The sequence below is a fragment of the Gymnodraco acuticeps genome, unplaced genomic scaffold (assembly GCF_902827175.1).
Source record: "Gymnodraco acuticeps unplaced genomic scaffold, fGymAcu1.1, whole genome shotgun sequence".
Classification (NCBI taxonomy): Eukaryota; Metazoa; Chordata; class Actinopteri; order Perciformes; family Bathydraconidae; genus Gymnodraco; species Gymnodraco acuticeps.
In genome coordinates, this window is record NW_022990382.1 from 12,593 (window position 1) to 30,475 (window position 17,883).

Sequence of the window (17,883 nt, forward strand, 5' to 3'; positions counted from 1 at the left end):
GACCAGACCAAACCAGACCAAACCAGACCAGAAGAGACCAGACCAAACCAAACCGGATCAGAACAGACCAAAGCAGACCAAACCAAACCAGACCAGACCAGACCAGAAGAGACCAGACAAAACCAGACCAAACCAAACCAGACCAAACCAGACCAGAAGAGACCAGACCAAACCAAACCGGACCAGAACAGAACGGATCAGAACAGAGCAAACCAGACCAAACCAAACCAGACCAGACCAGACCAGATCTACACATTGAAGGACATTCAATAATCTGACCAAGACTAACAGAAAACCAGGATTTAAATACAAGCTGAAACTAACGAGGGGATGAAGTGCGGCTAAAGCAAGGACAGACAAGCAAAACAGGCGGGAAAACACTCAAAGACAGGAAGTAACAAGACACAGTGGGAGAGAACTTCAAAATAAAACAGGAATCAGATCAAAAACAAGGATCTTGACATAGAAAAGTTTGTACATCTAGCACAGTTAGTTAGGAATCTTCCCAAGAAAGATGGATTCCAAGATGATTTGACCGCAGACCTTCAAAATAAAACAGGAAATAGATCAAAACAAGGAACTTGACATAGTTAGCATTAAAACAATTCGTACAGCTAATACAGTTCGTTACGAATCATCCTCATAAAAATTTATTCTAAGATGATTTGACCGCAGACCTTCAAAATAAAACAGGAAATAGATCAAAACAAGGATCTTGAAAGAAAGATGGATTCCAAGATGATTTGACAGCAGACCTTCAAAATAAAACAGGAAATAGATCAAAACAAGGATCTTGACATAGTTAGCATTAAAATAATTAGTACAGCTAATTCAGTTCGTTAGGAATCATCCTAAACATTTTTATTCTAGCATGATTTGACCGCAGACCTTCAAAATAAAACAGGAATCAGATCAAAACAAAGATCTTGGCATTGTTAGCATTAAAACAATTCGTACAGCTAGTACAGTTCGTTAGCAATCTTCCCAAGAAAGATGATTTGACCGCAGACCAGGCCTGGATGGTGGTAAATTCAGGGCCGTTTTTTAACGCTTCTGTTTGTGCCTCAGGTGTCCGACCCCCGGCTGCGATGGATCTGGACACATCACTGGAAACTATGCCTCCCACAGGAGGTGCAGTAACCACGCTTTAGACAACAACTGGCTGCAGTCATGCTTGGAGATGCAACAAATGAAATAATCAGTACTCCCCTGTACCGGTTTTTATATATATGTGTGTCTTCTGTCCCGCAGTTTGTCCGGTTGTCCACGAGCCAAGAAGAGCGGCATCAAAATCCTCCACAGCAAAGAGGAAAAGGACGACCAGGAGCCAATCAAGTACGATTTGTTATCTTTTAATATGAATAATGGGAAGTTTCAGCAGGGAACTTTGAATAGTACCCTCCGAAAAGTATCTTTGCCATCATTTTATTCCATCAATGGACTAAATAAGGCTCTTAAATGAGCTCCTTACCTCTCTCTTGCCCCTTTCACACCAACGCGTTTTCAGCTCCGGCTCGGAGCTGGAGCCTGAAAAGTACCGGTTTTTCCTGTTCACACCGCAGAGGCGCCGCCTCTTAGCTCCGGAATCCGGTTCACTTCCAGCTCCAAAAAATTGTCGGTCTAGAGGCAAGAGCTTCGGAGCTAAGAGGCGGCGTCGCTTACGTCTCTCTTACGTCGAGGCGGGTTGAAGTAGATGCTGAAGACCACAAAGAAGTCTTGCATTTCGCATGTGATGTTTGTAAAGTTCCAAGTAAAGTCGTCCCTTGTAAAGTCGTCCGATGCCTTCCATTTCGTTTCGTAAGAGGATAACCGAGGCGAACAGCGCTTCGATACAATCGGCCATTGTTGTTGTTGTCGATGTGAGGGATTTCCGCGCGGTTTGGATTTTATGAAGCAGCCACGTAAACGGTGACGTCATGACGCAGCAGCGGCAGCTCTGGGCGGTGTGAACAGAGCGGGAGCAGAAAAGGGGAACCGGAGCTGAACCAGAAAAGCTCCCGCTCGGAGCCAGAAAGGGAAAAGCGCTGGTGTGAAAGCCGCATAAGATGGAAGAGAGCCAGAAACCTTCATCACATCCATTATGACCCCGAGCGGTCGAGCAGGAAAGGACAAACAGAATGACGATGAAAACCAGTTAATTTTGTGACATTAATGAGAGAGAACATTTCATTTGTTGAGGAGATATCAAGCATTTATGACATACTTTGGTTTGGAAACCAGTTGCCTGTTTACACTTCCAGCAGACACCTATTCAAATCAGGATTCATTTGTAGGAACTAGGGCTCTCAGTCGATTCAAATAGTTAATCGCAAATTAATCGCACATTTTTGATCTGTTCTAAATGTACCTTAGAGGAATATTTTTCAAGTTTTTAATACTCTTATCAACATATGAGTGGACAAATATGCTTTATGCAATTTTTTATTATTATTTGAACAATGACAAATATTCTCATGAATATTAAACACAACAACCTGGAACCTCTCTCATACAATAATACAATAGTGTGTGTGTGTGTGTGTGTGTGTGTGTGTGTGTGTGTGTGTGTGTGTGTGTGTGTGTGTGTGTTAGGGTTGCCAACTTCCAGAAATGGAAAAACGGGACACAGGCATGTGTCTCCCGTGCGCGCGAAGATGTTCGGGTTTCTGGCGGATTTAGTTACTTTTTTTTGTTACTTTATTTCGGTTTTAGGGTTATGTTATTTAATTATTTTGGGGGAGCCAGCCCCCTAGCGTTCGAGGGGTCAACCCCCCAAAACCCTCAAAATGCATAGAAAACTATGCATACCTATAACACAATACAAACACAATGGTCTTACACCTGCATTAGGCTACTACATCACATTGTACATCAGCATGTTCAAATCGGATAGGTGGGCACTAGGGACATCTGGGCACCTCGATGTACAATTGGCTATTTTGTCCAAAATGTTAAAAAATAAATATTTGAAAAATTGTATTAAGTAATGCAAAGTATACATGATGTGAACATGCACGGTACATCATTATTAGACTTAATGTTATCCTTCAACCAACCATTTTCCCATCAATCAGCTGACTGACTCTCACACACACACACACACACACACACACACACACACACACACACACACACACACACACACACACACACACACACACACACACACACGCAGAAGACCCGAGACAGATCTCCACTCACGGGCTTTACCCAACTGTGTTTTTCTTCCACTGTTTGTTGTAAGACACAAGTCTTTTCTTTTTAGAAGGGCCCAGAACCACTTCCTCTCTCTCTTCTCCTCTTTCATCATCACCTCCTCCACCGGCAGCGCTCATTTCCCCACACGACTGAACAGGCTGACATGCCACACAAACAGTGATGCCGCGCCCGCGGCCCACCGGAGAAAATCTCACACACACACGTGCGAGCATTGTGCCTGCCCTGTCAACTGAGCGGTCCTAGCGCCCTCTTCGGATACAGCACACAAACACACAGGCACGCAGCCAGACACACTGCATTGCGCGCAAACAGAAACATATTTTTTATTTTTCCCTTTACACGGGAATCCGGGACAAACAAAGTCCCGTACGGGACACGCCCCTTTTGGCTCAAATACGGAACGTCCCGGCTAATACGGGATGGTTGGCAACCCTAGTGTGTGTGTGTGTGTGTGTGTGTGTGTGTGTGTGTGTGTGTGTGTGTGTGTGTGTGTGTGTGTGTGTGTGTGTGTGTGTGTGTGTGTGTGTGTGTGTGTGTGTGTGTGTGTGTGTGTGTGTGTGTGTGTGTGTGTGTGTGTGATGGATCGTTGGAGCTATGTGCAACTCAACTCGAACGGGAGCTGCCTGGACGCTGCAATCATGTTGCACTATCCGTGCTGAGTGTTCGTACAATGTCCCACTGTCTGGCTTCCTGCATAAAGTCAAATGCTCGGCGCAGTTGTGGCGAAATGTCGCTCCTCTGTTTTAATTGAAACAGCTCTTTATATCCGTTAGCGCAGCTAGCTAGCACCAGATGCTAACAACAACAATGCACGTAAGGTCTCTCTCTCGCTCGCTCGGGTCACACACACACACCCTCCCGGTCCTCCCGATGGCCAGTCGGTGCCTGCCGGTGAGCGTGGAAGTGTGGTCTGCCACAAGCGGGCGGCAGGAGCGGGGCTGTCAGCATCAGCTTGTAGATGGTATTTTAAACTCGATGCGCTCTGAAACTACGGGGCGGCCGAGGACAAACAATACACATGCGTTAATCGCGTTAAAATAATTAGTGGCGTTAATTTTTTTGTTGCGTTAACGCGTTATTAACGCGTTAACTTGACAGCCCTAATAGGAACGTTTCGGACAATTTGAGGATTCAAAGTCTACTATGGTCTCCCCTCACGTTGACAAGATTCAGATACTGTACTTTAGTTGTATGCTCGATTAAGTTGCAACAAGCTTTGCACACTTGGGTCGTTTTCTAAATCAATATTTTTACTTTAATACAACCTGCGGCTGCGTTTTTGCCCGGATAGTGTCAATAAAACAAAAACAGCTGCCTTTTGCTGCTGGAAAAACGTGGACATATTACTTATGACGATTAATTGATTAATATCATTCTTGTATCTGTCTCTGTTGACTAATTGATGAGTAATTTAACTTGAAAATGTACCAACAAATCTGCCCCTTAGAACATCTGTATTGATACCGTTTTCCTAACTTTATAACTTCAACATTCATATTTCCTATGAATATATAAAGAGATATAAAAATAGCCTCATTACAATGACAGTTCTCGGACAGATCCATCCATCCACTGTCTCTTACAATGCGCCCGTGTGCACTGACCTTTCTAACTTTGGGAGGGAATATTTTAGAGAGGATCTACAGTCAGTTTTCACTTCACGTTTCCCAGCAGACCCGATCCACTAAAGGTTAGCACTAGTGAGCGTTTGACATTTCCCTTAAAGCAGATCCGTAATGCTAAGACAAAACGACCTTGAGAATCTAAGTTCAGCGGGTGTCAGTCTGCGGCCAGCTGTTGCTGCTCCGTTGTTAACGGTGGATAATAATTAAGCTCAGCTCAGGCTCATTTTTAATCAGAACAAATGTCACAAAGGAAGGCGTTTAGGGAGAAGCAACGGAGGCTGGAAATTGAGGAGGTGTCATCTGCAGAGCAAGCTGAGTGCGTCCTGCTCATCTTTGGGGCCTTGGAAATGACCGTATTGACCCGAATATTAGAAGACCCCTCTTTTTCAAGACCCATTTTTGGAAAAATACCTTTTTTTTGCTCTGGGAAGTGCTTTTCTCTCACTGTTTACATTTTAAGGCAGTCTTTTTGGGCTCTCCATCTTCTCACGGTACACTCAGTAACACCATATTTATTTGCTGCTCCACAGTTGTTTGATGACTCTGCTTCGCTGATCACCATTATCTTAAAATTGGCATCGTAACTTCGCCTCTCTTGATTATTAACTCGGCTACTTTTGAGCCACGTTGTTCGAGTTGGTCTCTAGCTCTCTCCTGTTGCTGTTACCGTACTTTAAGACAGTGTCTCGCTTGGGGGAACACTCGTTTGACTCGATCTGTAGTTGTGACTGTTGTGAATTTAAGACGACCCCTCTTTTCCAGATTTTTTTCTAGGAAAAAAAAACCGTCTTATATTCGGGTCAATACGGTAGTTGTGACCTCCCTCCTCCATTACAAGTGTCCCGAACAGACACTTTGGAAAAATCTGCAGCGGTTTTTCATATTATAGCTCAGTAACTCAAACATATTCTATTGAAGCCTTCCGAGTAAATCGCCAGAACGCCGACACCTCCTCATCTCCACCGCTCCCATGTTTTCTTTTGTGTTGCCATAAGTTAGTCTCTCTCCGTTGGTGCGTGGGGCAAATGCTAATAATGCTAATGCCAGCAAATACAATGGCGGCTTCACAAAACTTTTCAGAGTTTTACGGGGTGTGGTTTGCAATTCGCCCAGCCAATAGAAATTGGTACTTTTTTGGTACTTTTTTGGTACCACCTCTCTAGCAGGCACTGAAAATGGGGGTAAAAGTTCCCTGCACTAAGTACTCTTTTTGGTGGGAAAAGTACGGGGAAAAGTACTCCGGTGTGAACGTACCTATTGTTGGAGGAGCTCAGGTCAGAATAATTTCATTGCCATTTCTAGACTGTAGCGTATGTGCACATGACAATAAAACCTTTGAATCTTTAATCTTTGAATCTTTGAATCTTTCTTAAAGTAAGAATCAGCTTCTACTGAAGCCAGTCCCTAACTCCGGGGACTTCCGGCCGGGGACTCCGGGTGGCAGTATACGCCGTGAAGTTGTTTGCGGCCTGCCAGTAAACCCAAAGCAGAAGAAGAAGAAGTGACGTCAGCGGCTTCATTTGCGTAATCTTCCCTCAGGGAACTTACTCCGGTGTGAACGCGATTGGTACTTAGGGCCCTGGGGTACTAGGTGCCGGCACTAAGTACGGCAAAGTACTTGGTGTGAAAGCGGCTTATGAAACATATATAATAAAAATACAAAATAAAAAAATAGTGCAAGAAGTCTACATACATGTAAATATAATATGATATGTACAAGAACAGAATTTAACTATTTATATAAATAAGAAAGCTGATAAATCTAAGGGTTTTGAGAACCCCCCAAGACTTTGACTATCTCTTACTTTAAGAAAGCTGATGAATCTAAGGGTTTCACGAACTCCCCGTGGTAGTTAGAAAAAACGAACAAATGCAACTAAATTCTGACTGTGATTAATTTCCTCTCCTGGTCTTTTTCTTCTTCCTCTTCTTCCTCTCAGGTGTCCAGTGCCGGGTTGTGACGGGCAGGGTCATGTGACGGGGAAGTACGCGTCCCACCGCAGTGCGTCGGGCTGCCCCCTGGCGGCCAAGCGGCAGAAGGACAGCTACGTGAACGGGTCGCAGTTCGTCTGGAAGTCGGGGAAGACGGACGGCATGAGCTGCCCGACGCCCGGCTGCGACGGGTCGGGACACGTCAGCGGGAGCTTCCTCACACATCGGAGGTGGGCGTGGCTCTGTGTCATTGGCTACTGTTTTAGTTTAAGGATAAGATAAGATAAGATAGGACTTTATTTATCCCGAAGGAAATTATGGTGTCATTGGCTACTCTCTTTACGATACGATACAATACATGAAAAACAATCAATAAACATTGAACATAACAGCACAATCACTGAGTGCATTTGATCTGGATTCAGCTCTGTGTTTACTTTGAGTTTTCATTGGAAGATAAGATAAGATGGGCGTGGCTAATGTTTTCATTTAAATGTGCTTATGCAGATGATATGCTATAACAATGACTTCCTAGGCAGTAGCTGTTCATTTGTACTGTAGGATATGACCAATAACATGACCAATAACAATGGGAAATTACCAATATGCAGAATATAAAATACAAAAACTGATAATTTATTGATCAGTTATTAGAAATGTACTTGTAGTAGTAACACAGACAATTTGATTTGAACGCTAAAAGACTATAAAACAAGTGGAACTGTCGTTGAACGTTTAATCAGCTAGCACAGATTTGTACATTTTGCAGCAAATTGATAACCCATAGCAGTCAAGTTTTCGTCAATGTATGCCTGTGTGTGTGTGTGTGTTTTATTCCAGTCTCTCTGGTTGTCCCCGTGCCACCTCGGCCATGAAGAAGGCGAGGATGAGCGGCGTGGAGATGCTGACAATCAAGCAAAGAGCAAGCAAAGGTCAGAGTCAAACGCAATAAAAACAATTTAAAAGAAGAAGAAAGATCGCAGCTTCTAAATCTGATGATATTTTTGGTGTCAGGCATCGAAAATGATGAAGAAATCAAACAGCTGGATGAAGAAATCAAAGATCTGAACGAGTCCAACAATCAAGTGGAGTCCGACATGATAAAACTGAGGACACAAGTAAGACCCTTTTCGACTGATTCAGATAAATAGATTAGGTGTATGGGTTAATGCTCCTTTGGAAACCTGATTCAAATAAACCAGAGTCTAGTGACAGACTAAACATGTGTATTAACTGTTTAACTATTGTCAGTATTAAGGGTTTATAACGTTAATATAGAAAAACAATTGTGAAGGGAATTTCACTAAATCAGACTGTATGCAGATGATGCAGCCTTTTATATTAATGGTCAGCCAGCCATTGTTTACCATAGGTAGAGAAAACTAGGCTTTAATCAAAACAGGTTTATATATGAAATTCAATCTCTACTCAGAATAAAAATGTACAGGAAAGAATCAGAACATGACAAACTACTGTGAAAAATGTGCAGATATTTGAAAAGTGGTCGTATTGTTCAGAAATGTGCAAAATTGTTGAAGTAAATGCTGCTGACAATTGTTTTCCTCACATGGCAGGTCACTACGATGGAGACGAACCAGAGTCTAGTGAAAAATGTGTATTAACTGTTTAACTATTGTCAGTATATATATCCTTTATTTAACCAGGTAGAAGACTAATTGAGATTAACATCTATTTTCCAAGAGTGACCTGGCCAAGCAGGGCAGCATGTACGAAGTTACAACAGATAAAACACAGACATGACAGGCAGACAAATACAGCTATAAAACACAAATAAAATTAAGGGTTTATGACGTTAATATAGAAACAAGTTGTAACGGGAATTTCACTAAATCAGACTGTATGCAGATGATGCCGCCTTTTACTGGAAGAGCTTGCAAAATATTACAAATGATTAAATAGCAGCTGGCTTTTGTTTAGCACATCTGTAGACAGAACAGGCTTATATGACTAGATATCATATTTTTACTGGAAATAAACATTTACAGAAAAGAATAAGAACATGAACTAAACTACTGTGAAAACTAGGGCTGTCAGTCGATTCAAATAGTTAATCGCGATTAATCGCAAATTAATCGCACATTTTTTATCTGTTCTCAATGTACCTTAGAGGAATATTTTTCAAGTTTTTAATACTCTTATCAACATATTAGTGGACAAATATGCTTTATGCTAATGTTTATTATCATTAGAACAATGACAAATATTCTCATGAATATTAAACACAACAACCTGGAACCTCTCTCATTCAATAATACAATATAAAGTGTGTGTGTGTGTGTGTGTGTGTGTGTGTGTGTGTGTGTGTGTGTGTGTGTGTGTGTGTGTGTGTGTGTGTGTGTGTGTGTGTGTGTGTGTGTGTGTGTGTGTGTGTGTGTGTGTGTGTGTGTGTGTGTGATGGATCGTTGGAGCTATGTGCAACTCCAGGCATATGCTCGAACGGGAGCTGCCTGGACGCTGCAATCATGTTGCACTATCCGTGCTGAGTGTTCGTACAATGTCCCACTGTCTGGCTTCCTGCATAAAGTCAAGTGCTCGGCGCAGTTGTGGCGAAATGTCGCTCCTCTGTTTTCATTTAAACAGCTCCTTAGATCCGTTAGCGCAGCTAGCTAGCACCAGATGCTAACAACAACAATGCACGTAAGGTCTCTCTCTCGCTCGCTCGGGCCACACATACACACACCCTCCCGGTCCTCCCAACAGCCAGTCGGTGCCTGCCGGTGAGCGTGGAAGTGTGGTCTGCCACAAGCGGGCGGCAGGAGCGGGGCTGCCAGCATCAGCTTGTAGATGGTATTTTAAACTCGATGCGCTCTGAAACTACGGGGCGGCCGAGGACAAACAATACACATGCGTTAATCGCGTTAAAATAATTAGTGGCGTTAATTTTTTTTTGCGTTATTAACGCGTTAACTTGACAGCCCTAGTGAAAACACATATTTGAAAAGTGGAAGAAAGTGGTCGTATTGTTCAGAAATGTGCAAAATTATTTAAAAAAAAGTAAATGCTGCTGACAATTGTTTTCCTCTCATGGCAGATCACCTCGATGGAGACGAACCTGAAGTCCATCGAGGAGGAGAACAAGGTGATCGAGCATCAGAACGACTCGCTGCTGCACGAGCTTGCCAACCTCAGCCAGTCGCTCATCAACAGCCTCGCCAACATCCAGCTTCCACACATGGTGAGAGCAGAGGTGGGAAGTAGTGGAGTACAAATACTTTGTTACTTAAATACATGTTTCTGGTATCAGTACTTTACTCCACTACTTATTTTTCTGACGACTTTTTACTTTGACTTCTTACATGTTGAACACAAATACCTGTACTTTCTACTTCTTACATGTTGAACACAAATACCTGTACTTTCTACTTCTTACATGTTGAACTCAAATACCTGTACTTTCTACTTCTTACATGTTGAACTCAAATACTTGTACTTTCTACTTCTCACATGTTGAACTCAAATACCTGTACTTTCTACTTCTTACATGTTGAACTCAAATACTTGTACTTTCTACTTCTCACATGTTGAACTCAAATACCTGTACTTTCTACTTCTTACATGTTGAACTCAAATACCTGTACTTTCTACTTCTCTCATTTTCCAAACAGCTGGTTCCTTTAGTCTGAATGTGTGTTTGATGCGTGATCATTATTCTTTAGAGTCATTGCGTGCCTATTGATTTGAACACGATCCGTGTATCCATCATTTCCTGGTCTTCTCTAAAGAAGAGGGACCAATGGAAACGTTGTCATGTTGCCGTTGTTCAGCATGGAAACATTCATTAGCTAACAATGACATTATTGTTCTATTAATATAAAGGGAGGTCAGGTACTCTTTAAAGCAGCTGGTAGTTATGGGTACTTTTTACTGAAGTACTTTTCAAAGCCTCTTTACTTTGACTTGAGTTAAGAAGTTTAGTCAGTACTTCTACTTTTACCAGAGTATTTTTAAATACCAGTATCTGTACTTCTACTTGAGTAAAGGATGTGTGTACTGTTGCCCTCTCTGGGTAAGAAACATCTTAAATAAGATAAGATAAGATAAGAAGTACTTTATTGATCCCAATTAGGGGAAAGTTTGCGTTGCAGCAGCATAAAAGGAAAAGGCATTGTACATAAGAGAAATGAAAAGACTATAAATAAACAAATAAAATGTAATCATCTCAAATAGAAATAAAATAGCATGAAAAAATAAATATACATTTGGAAATACAAATGTACACTAACAAATAAAAAGCAAGATATTATATATACATTAATTGTGCAAGAAATTGATTATTAAATATTAGATTGAATATAAATGTACAGTGGGAGTTTAAGTCCAGTTATCCAAGAGAAGCTATATGCACCTCGATGGTAAAAACCATTCACATGACTTCATTGTAATGGCTTCGTCAAGTTAGACCTTGAACTAATTCTGCTGCGTTTGTGCATCAAGCCTTGGCCTGAGGAAGTAAAAGAAAATGTTTTTGATAAGTAACGAAACATTTAAAAGCTTCGAAATAAATATATTCTAGAATATAGACTCATCAGCTTTGCCTTTGATTAATTTCTGACAAATGTTATCTAACAGATGAGGTTAGGGTTAAAAGAGTGGTAAAAATATAACATATCAGGTCATATTTTGTTGCTTTTCCATTGAAGAAAGTATACTTTTTATGACTTAATAATGTACTAAATATTGTCTATATAGTATATTATCCGATAGATCTTCTGTTAGATGTCTTTCTGTTTCTTGCCTATAGCCATATTTTAATGACATCTCTTGTAGGACAGTAGAGATTCAGACTAATCTGATGCCAGCTAACATCTGTAAAGGACTTTAATCCAGGGAGGTGTTAAAGTCTATAACAACACTCAGGGTTTTTTCCTCATCTGCTTCTTTCTGTTCACCACCTTCTTCTTTTTTCCCAGCGGCCCATGCTGTGCTTCTTCTTCTGTGCTTTACAACGCCTCACAGAGTTTCACATTAACAAACGGCCTCGTCTCTTTTCAGTTTGAGTGATGGCTGTTTTTACATCATAATGTCTCAGTGAGAAAGAAGACTGGGGCTAATTGGATAATCTCTTGTAACATAGTGTAACCCTAACGTTACCTGGTAACTAAAGCTCTTTTGCTTTTGTCCTTCTAGTACTGGGGGACAGCACATTCAGTTTTAACAAGGAATTTGATCGTTATCCCTCCTGATTCCACAATACATAAATAAATATATATAGTTGCATCTAAATTCCTCAGATTTGTCGATTTGCGTTGGACAGTTTTCAGAAAATACCAAGCTGCATCTAAGGCTTAATTCACCCTTCTAAACTTTGTGTAACCGTTCAGATGTACTCTAGGATAGGTATTTTAGTTTTAGGGCTCAAAAAGAGTCTTTTGTTTTCAAGATTTATAGTTGTGGAAGCTCTCAGCTGCAGTTTGAACAGAGCCGGAGGGATAATGACTTGTTGAGGCGGACGTTTTTAGTATTTTTCCCTCAGTGTAGCGATGAAGCCTTGTGACGCCACTGTGTGTCCAGCGGGATAATAGACTTCTCTGTACACCCTCTCCTGTAGAAACCGCTGCCACAGAAAGAGGCCCCAGTAAAGCATAACTGCTGTTTACAGATGCCTCCCAGAGTAAGAGATCCATTTATCCTTTATCCAATTATCCTTCTCTTCTGCACTGTCATCCCTTCCCTCCCAACTACCCATTTGAACTGCTGGTTACAAGAGTTTAGTGTAATTGTTAAACATTTGGATTTTGTACGAGACAGTGTTGTTACTTTCCACAGAAAGCACGAAACACCAGGCAATGAATATAGCCATTAGTTGTAAATCTTGAGGTGTTGAATTGTCTACTATGTACGTCATTCTTTGAGAAATTGAACTAAAAAAGCACACAAGAAGGAAAAAGAAAGGGCCCTATTATCGCGCCTTGAGGAATGCCACCATTTTGAAACATTACTTTGCTTTTCCAAAGAAACAGAAATCTTGATTTATTTCCAGTAGAACTTTCCAGTAAAACCCGTTCAAAGTTGTTTCAACACTAGTGCTTGTTTGCTTTGACACTAGTGTTGAACTCAAACAGTAAGGCTAGTAATGAGGACGACAATTCTCTGTTATTTAGACATTTCTTCACGTCCAAAACTCGCCGAACCTCCAGTTGTGTCCTTCATCGTCACATACATCTTCCATTAGTTTTCAAAATCCTGATTTTGTCTCCATATGCTAAACATAAACCTTCCATCCATCCACTAGCCAACCATCCCTCTCCTGATTTGTGCATGAGTTGCTTTTCGTAGACGTTCACAGGATGAAGTATAGATATTAAAAGAGAGATTTAAACGTTATTAAAAATGAAATATTTGTGTAAATAAGCCATGCTTCCCTGATGGTAATCCCTTCCTCCCTTGCTTCCCGCTTGTCCTCCAAACCTTTTCCCAAAATGTTTCACAGACACTGATTCTGTCGAAAAACACAAACTCTAATCCCTCTGATTGTTTGTTTCTTCTTCATGGGTTTCTTTTCCCTCGCAGGAGCCAATGAATGAACAGAACTTTGACACTTATGTGAGTACATTGACAGACATGTACACTCACCAGGACCAGTACCAGAGCCCGGAGAACAAGGCGCTGCTGGAGAACATCAAACAGGCCGTTCAGGGGATCCAGGTCTAGCCCTGGCTGAGGCCAAAATAACAAATGCAAAGCAAAAACAACAACAACAACAACAAAAAATCAAAAAGAGGGTTACGGGTTGTTTTTTGCTGCTGTAATCTACGATAGCTCTTTTAATTCTACTGCTGTTATGCTCTCAACTCCATGGGTATCTTTTTTTTTATCATTTTGATGTCGTTGCCTTGCTTTGAAAAACAACGTTTTAAACGAACATTCACGTTTTGTACATTTTCATATGACCTAATATAATGTGATGTACTGTTTATAGCTGCTAATGTATGCACATTCTAGTGTATATGTATTTATTTATTTATTGTAAGCTTGAATCATTTCTTATTTTAACGTGAAAAAACTGGGCGTCACGGGTTACATGGGGAGCAGAAAGGAAAAGGGGAAAGCTGAAGAGCAATCATTTTTGAAAGGCTTTTCTCACGAGCTGAAAACAGGTTGTTTAATGGATGTAATTCATTGATATTTGTAATGTTTGAAAACAATATTACTGTAAATCTTTAGCTAAAGTAGAAGAAGAACCGATGCTTTAAGCAAGAAGATTTCAAACATCATGACACGGAAACTTACTGGTGCAAATCCCATCATCCCCTTCGGAGTTGTTTCGTTTTAAACCGTCGCTTTTCTTTGTTGGAGAACGAAGCGGAAAGACCAATGGCTACAGAAAACGTAGGAGACAATCTGCCATTCTGAATTTCTTTTAATCATCAACCTTGAACTAGCTAATAACGCAATGTGTCAGCAATATTGGTACGATAATATTAAATTGTTGGTTTAGATATGGGATGCAATCTATATGAAAAAAAATGTTTGGGTATATGCAATTTCTTATGAATAAAACTAGCATAGAGCAGATAGATCTTTTTACTAACTATAAATGTATTGCGTTTTGTATAACCTTTTACTACAATCATGTTTTAGGAATCTGACGCGGGTGAAAGGACTTTGGTTCTGTCATGTTCGACTTTGCACAGGGACACCTTTGTTTCCATGTTTTGATGTTTTTATTGTCAATTAAGAGGCACTTGGCAGGCGTATGGATTTGTAGATATGATTTTTTCTATCTAAAGGCTGACGGCTCCACTGGACTTACAGGGTCAAACGTCCCCATCCCATCATTGTATATTGCACTCGTTCTGTAGAAAACGTCTTTTCAATCATGCATCCTATTGTGTGAGACACAATGGGAAATGATGGCAGACGACATGATGACCAAGCAGCACTTTTTATTATTATCTTTGATTGTTATTGAAAAGATGAAGAAAAACTAAGCCAGCAGTCGTGAACGCGACGTCTGCGCACTGAATTTACCGACTGAGTATTTGATCTGAATCGGCCTTACGTTGACATTCAGTCTGAAATCACAGTACTGACTGAACATGTTTTCTGAACACCGTCGATCATGCATGCACTTTATTGGAGTTTGTCAAAGTATTATCCCGTGGTAAATGAAGCAGAAACTGTACAGCGAGTTTGTGGAAACTGTGACTTTGAGCTGGTGATTCCTGGATGAAAGAACCCTGACACAGATTTAACTGAGAAGACGAGTTACTTAAAGGAAAACTCCCCCTCTGGTCCCCCTACATTGTTAACCTCCACCACTTTAAGTTTATTTTAAATCCTCTCTAAAACATTACCCTTTTCTATAAGTATTGGAAAGGCTCCTTTTCTATCCACATAACATTATGTATGGATTGTATTGCATTGGTTAATATAAGAACTGTTTCTCTTTGGTCAACCTGACGATAGAGAAATGTGAGGAGCTTGTCTCGGCTGTGTAGGGTTCCATAAAAGTAAAACTTACATGTATCTTCTGGGTAGACTATGTTTGGATACTGTCAGTTCAATTGTCAAAAGATGAACAGCTATACTCGAAACATATTTGAGTCGAAGGAACAAACCTGTCTTCGGAAAAGATAACGGTTTGTAAACTGTACCCTGTACATTATGTTGTATGTCATCATTATTGTTGTTCTGTTGTTTTTATGTTACATGTGAAACTAATGTCCTGCAGGTCACCCTTGAAAAAGAGATCTTTTGATCTCAAGGGGCTTCACCTGGTTAAATAAAGGCTACAAACACACGGTGAAAGTGAACTGCAACTCCCAAAGTGCATTTTGGGGAAACACATCCAATCACAAAGTTTAAACCCCAGCTTTCCGTGCTCACCCTAATGAAGAGTCGAAACATGAAGATTATTCTTTTTGGAAAACTACATTTTGAGTTCACTTTGAGTTATTGGGGCCTTTCTGGACGATAACTTTGGCGCTAAGCCTTTGTGACATCTGGTTTATTCTCCATAGCAACAATGGGTATATTGAAATATTTAGACCCATCCACCATAACATATTGGCGGTGAAAGATTGCGATTTCTCAAAAGCGAAATCATCAATCTGGTTCAGTGTCGAACCTCAACCTTTTCCGAAAATGAGCTCAGTTGCAGATTTCCTACTTTTTTCAGAATGCCTTTCAATGGAGAAAGGGATCAAAAGTCGTTGCAATCGCTCAAATAATAAATATACAATTATTTTTGCCCTGAGGTAGCCACCCCCAAACTTTCCATGTGACAATATGTTCAGCATTTTGTTTTCTAAATGAAGTTAGGCTAGAAGACATCAAGAGTATTTGATAATTAGGGGCTGGTTGGGCTTGAAATACACACTTTAACTCACTTTATCCAGCTCAAATGTGTAGAAAATATGTATAAATATAATTTAAAAGACATTTAAGGTGTTAACCATCCTCAACTTTGACCAAATCATGAAGATTTAATTGGTGAATGAGGAAAGGATCCGGTTTCCAATCAGTCTCCCACAGGAAGGAAAAGCAAACTTCAGACGGCTAACTGGGGGAGTTTTCCTTTAAAGATGGACTTTTACTGCAAAGCCTCATTCCCTGATTTCACATCTCTGTCCAAAGCTTTGTGTCTGCAGCTTCCTGCCAGTAAACCTCTGCATTAGATAGACTGACGGCTTGTATTTTTTATTTAGTGGGTTATTCTTAACTGAAAACAAAGGAGATGGGAGTTAAAGCACAATTCTGCCACTTAAAGACAATTCAATAGACTAGATATTGTAATATCAGATGTGAAAGCTAAACTGTAACTATTAAATAGAAAAATCTCAACACTAACATGTGACATGCTAGAATGCAAAAATAAATCCATATGAATATTTGTGAAATCATCAGTTTATGAAAATGTTAGTTTCTTTTGGGCGGTGCATTGATAAAGGGGTTTTTATACAACATTCATTTTCTCTCCTTTTTACCCCTTTCTCTGTGTCACTCGCAAAATTTCAACAACAGTTTTTCTTACCACATGGCATGGGTTTTGTTGATATTTTTGCTGTATGTTTAAGGTCACGAGTTGCTACGTGATATTTTAATTTCACTTGTGAAGTTTGTACAATTTTTATCATGCTGGTGTTGGCATCTCTTGCTCTGAATAAATCTTGTGTTGCAACACTGATTACGTCCTGTTCTTGTTATGACTTGGAAACTGATTTGAGGAAAGTTAATAATGAGCACACCTCATGAAAAGATCACACTGTTTTAGCATATTTAAGCATTATGCTGTATACTATACTGTAATATTATATTGTTCTTCCTTCGTTGTTGGTTTGAATTGCCAATAAGTAATTCATCAGGTGACCCACACTTTTAAGAGTCGTAAATGCCATTTTGGGATACACTATTTGTACTTTACTTAGATATGATACTTTATAGCCTACCTGTCCATTTAATCAGGTGTAAATATTGAACTTTTTACTTCCAAAACTGTATTGTAGGACATATACTTCACAGATCCAGATTTAAAGTGCACCTACAGTGTCATGCTATTTGTAGGCAATAGCATGGGTCTCAGATATATACAAATCTATAAAACACATGTCTATGAAGTGTTTTGCTCAAAATACCAAACAGATCATTCTAGCCATGCCTCATATCCCTCTATTTCACTTCCTGTTTCAAAAGTGCTGATTTGTGTATAAAGCTTTAAAAAAAAGAAGAAGAAATTGATAAAAAATAAAAGGAGGGGTCTGAGCTCATGCGGGACCCGGCAGCTACTGTCTAAACTAAATGCTGCGGTGATGAAACTCCATATCATGGATTACCAAGGATTCTCTCTGAAACAGTTTGGAGCTCAAAGGCTTTCTCTCTTGCCGGTTATACCACAAGGTGAGTTCCTTTTTACTTCCTGCTTCTTCACACACATGCTCTCCAGTACAGGTTAGCTCTGAGTGTTAGCGATGCTAATGTAAACACCGACCATATTACGTCCAAAACAGTCGGGCATTGTTTCTGATAGCAACTTTCTGATTGGGCCGTGGGTCCACATTTCAGATATTACGTCATATCGGACGCAAGGCCGGATTAGTACCTCCAGGGGCCCCTGGGCACTGAGCACTCATGGCCCTACCATACCCAATCCTACCAACATGACCAA

At 40.4% G+C, this 17,883-nt stretch overlaps 1 protein-coding gene across 1 annotated transcript in view; it reads left to right on the forward strand.

Annotated features, from left to right (window-relative positions):
* LOC117551483 (myelin transcription factor 1-like protein) overlaps window positions 1–16,905 on the forward strand; it is a gene marked incomplete at its 5' end in the record, with an annotated part of 28,719 nt that extends 11,814 nt beyond the window's left edge. The window contains 8 exon segments of the mRNA XM_034224393.1: window positions 1,069–1,131; window positions 1,252–1,335; window positions 6,764–6,985; window positions 7,596–7,687; window positions 7,770–7,873; window positions 9,808–9,951; window positions 12,325–12,387; window positions 13,287–16,905. Of these exon segments, the coding sequence (XP_034080284.1) occupies window positions 1,069–1,131; window positions 1,252–1,335; window positions 6,764–6,985; window positions 7,596–7,687; window positions 7,770–7,873; window positions 9,808–9,951; window positions 12,325–12,387; window positions 13,287–13,427 (913 nt within the window).
* Window positions 16,906–17,883: the final 978 nt, after the last annotated feature.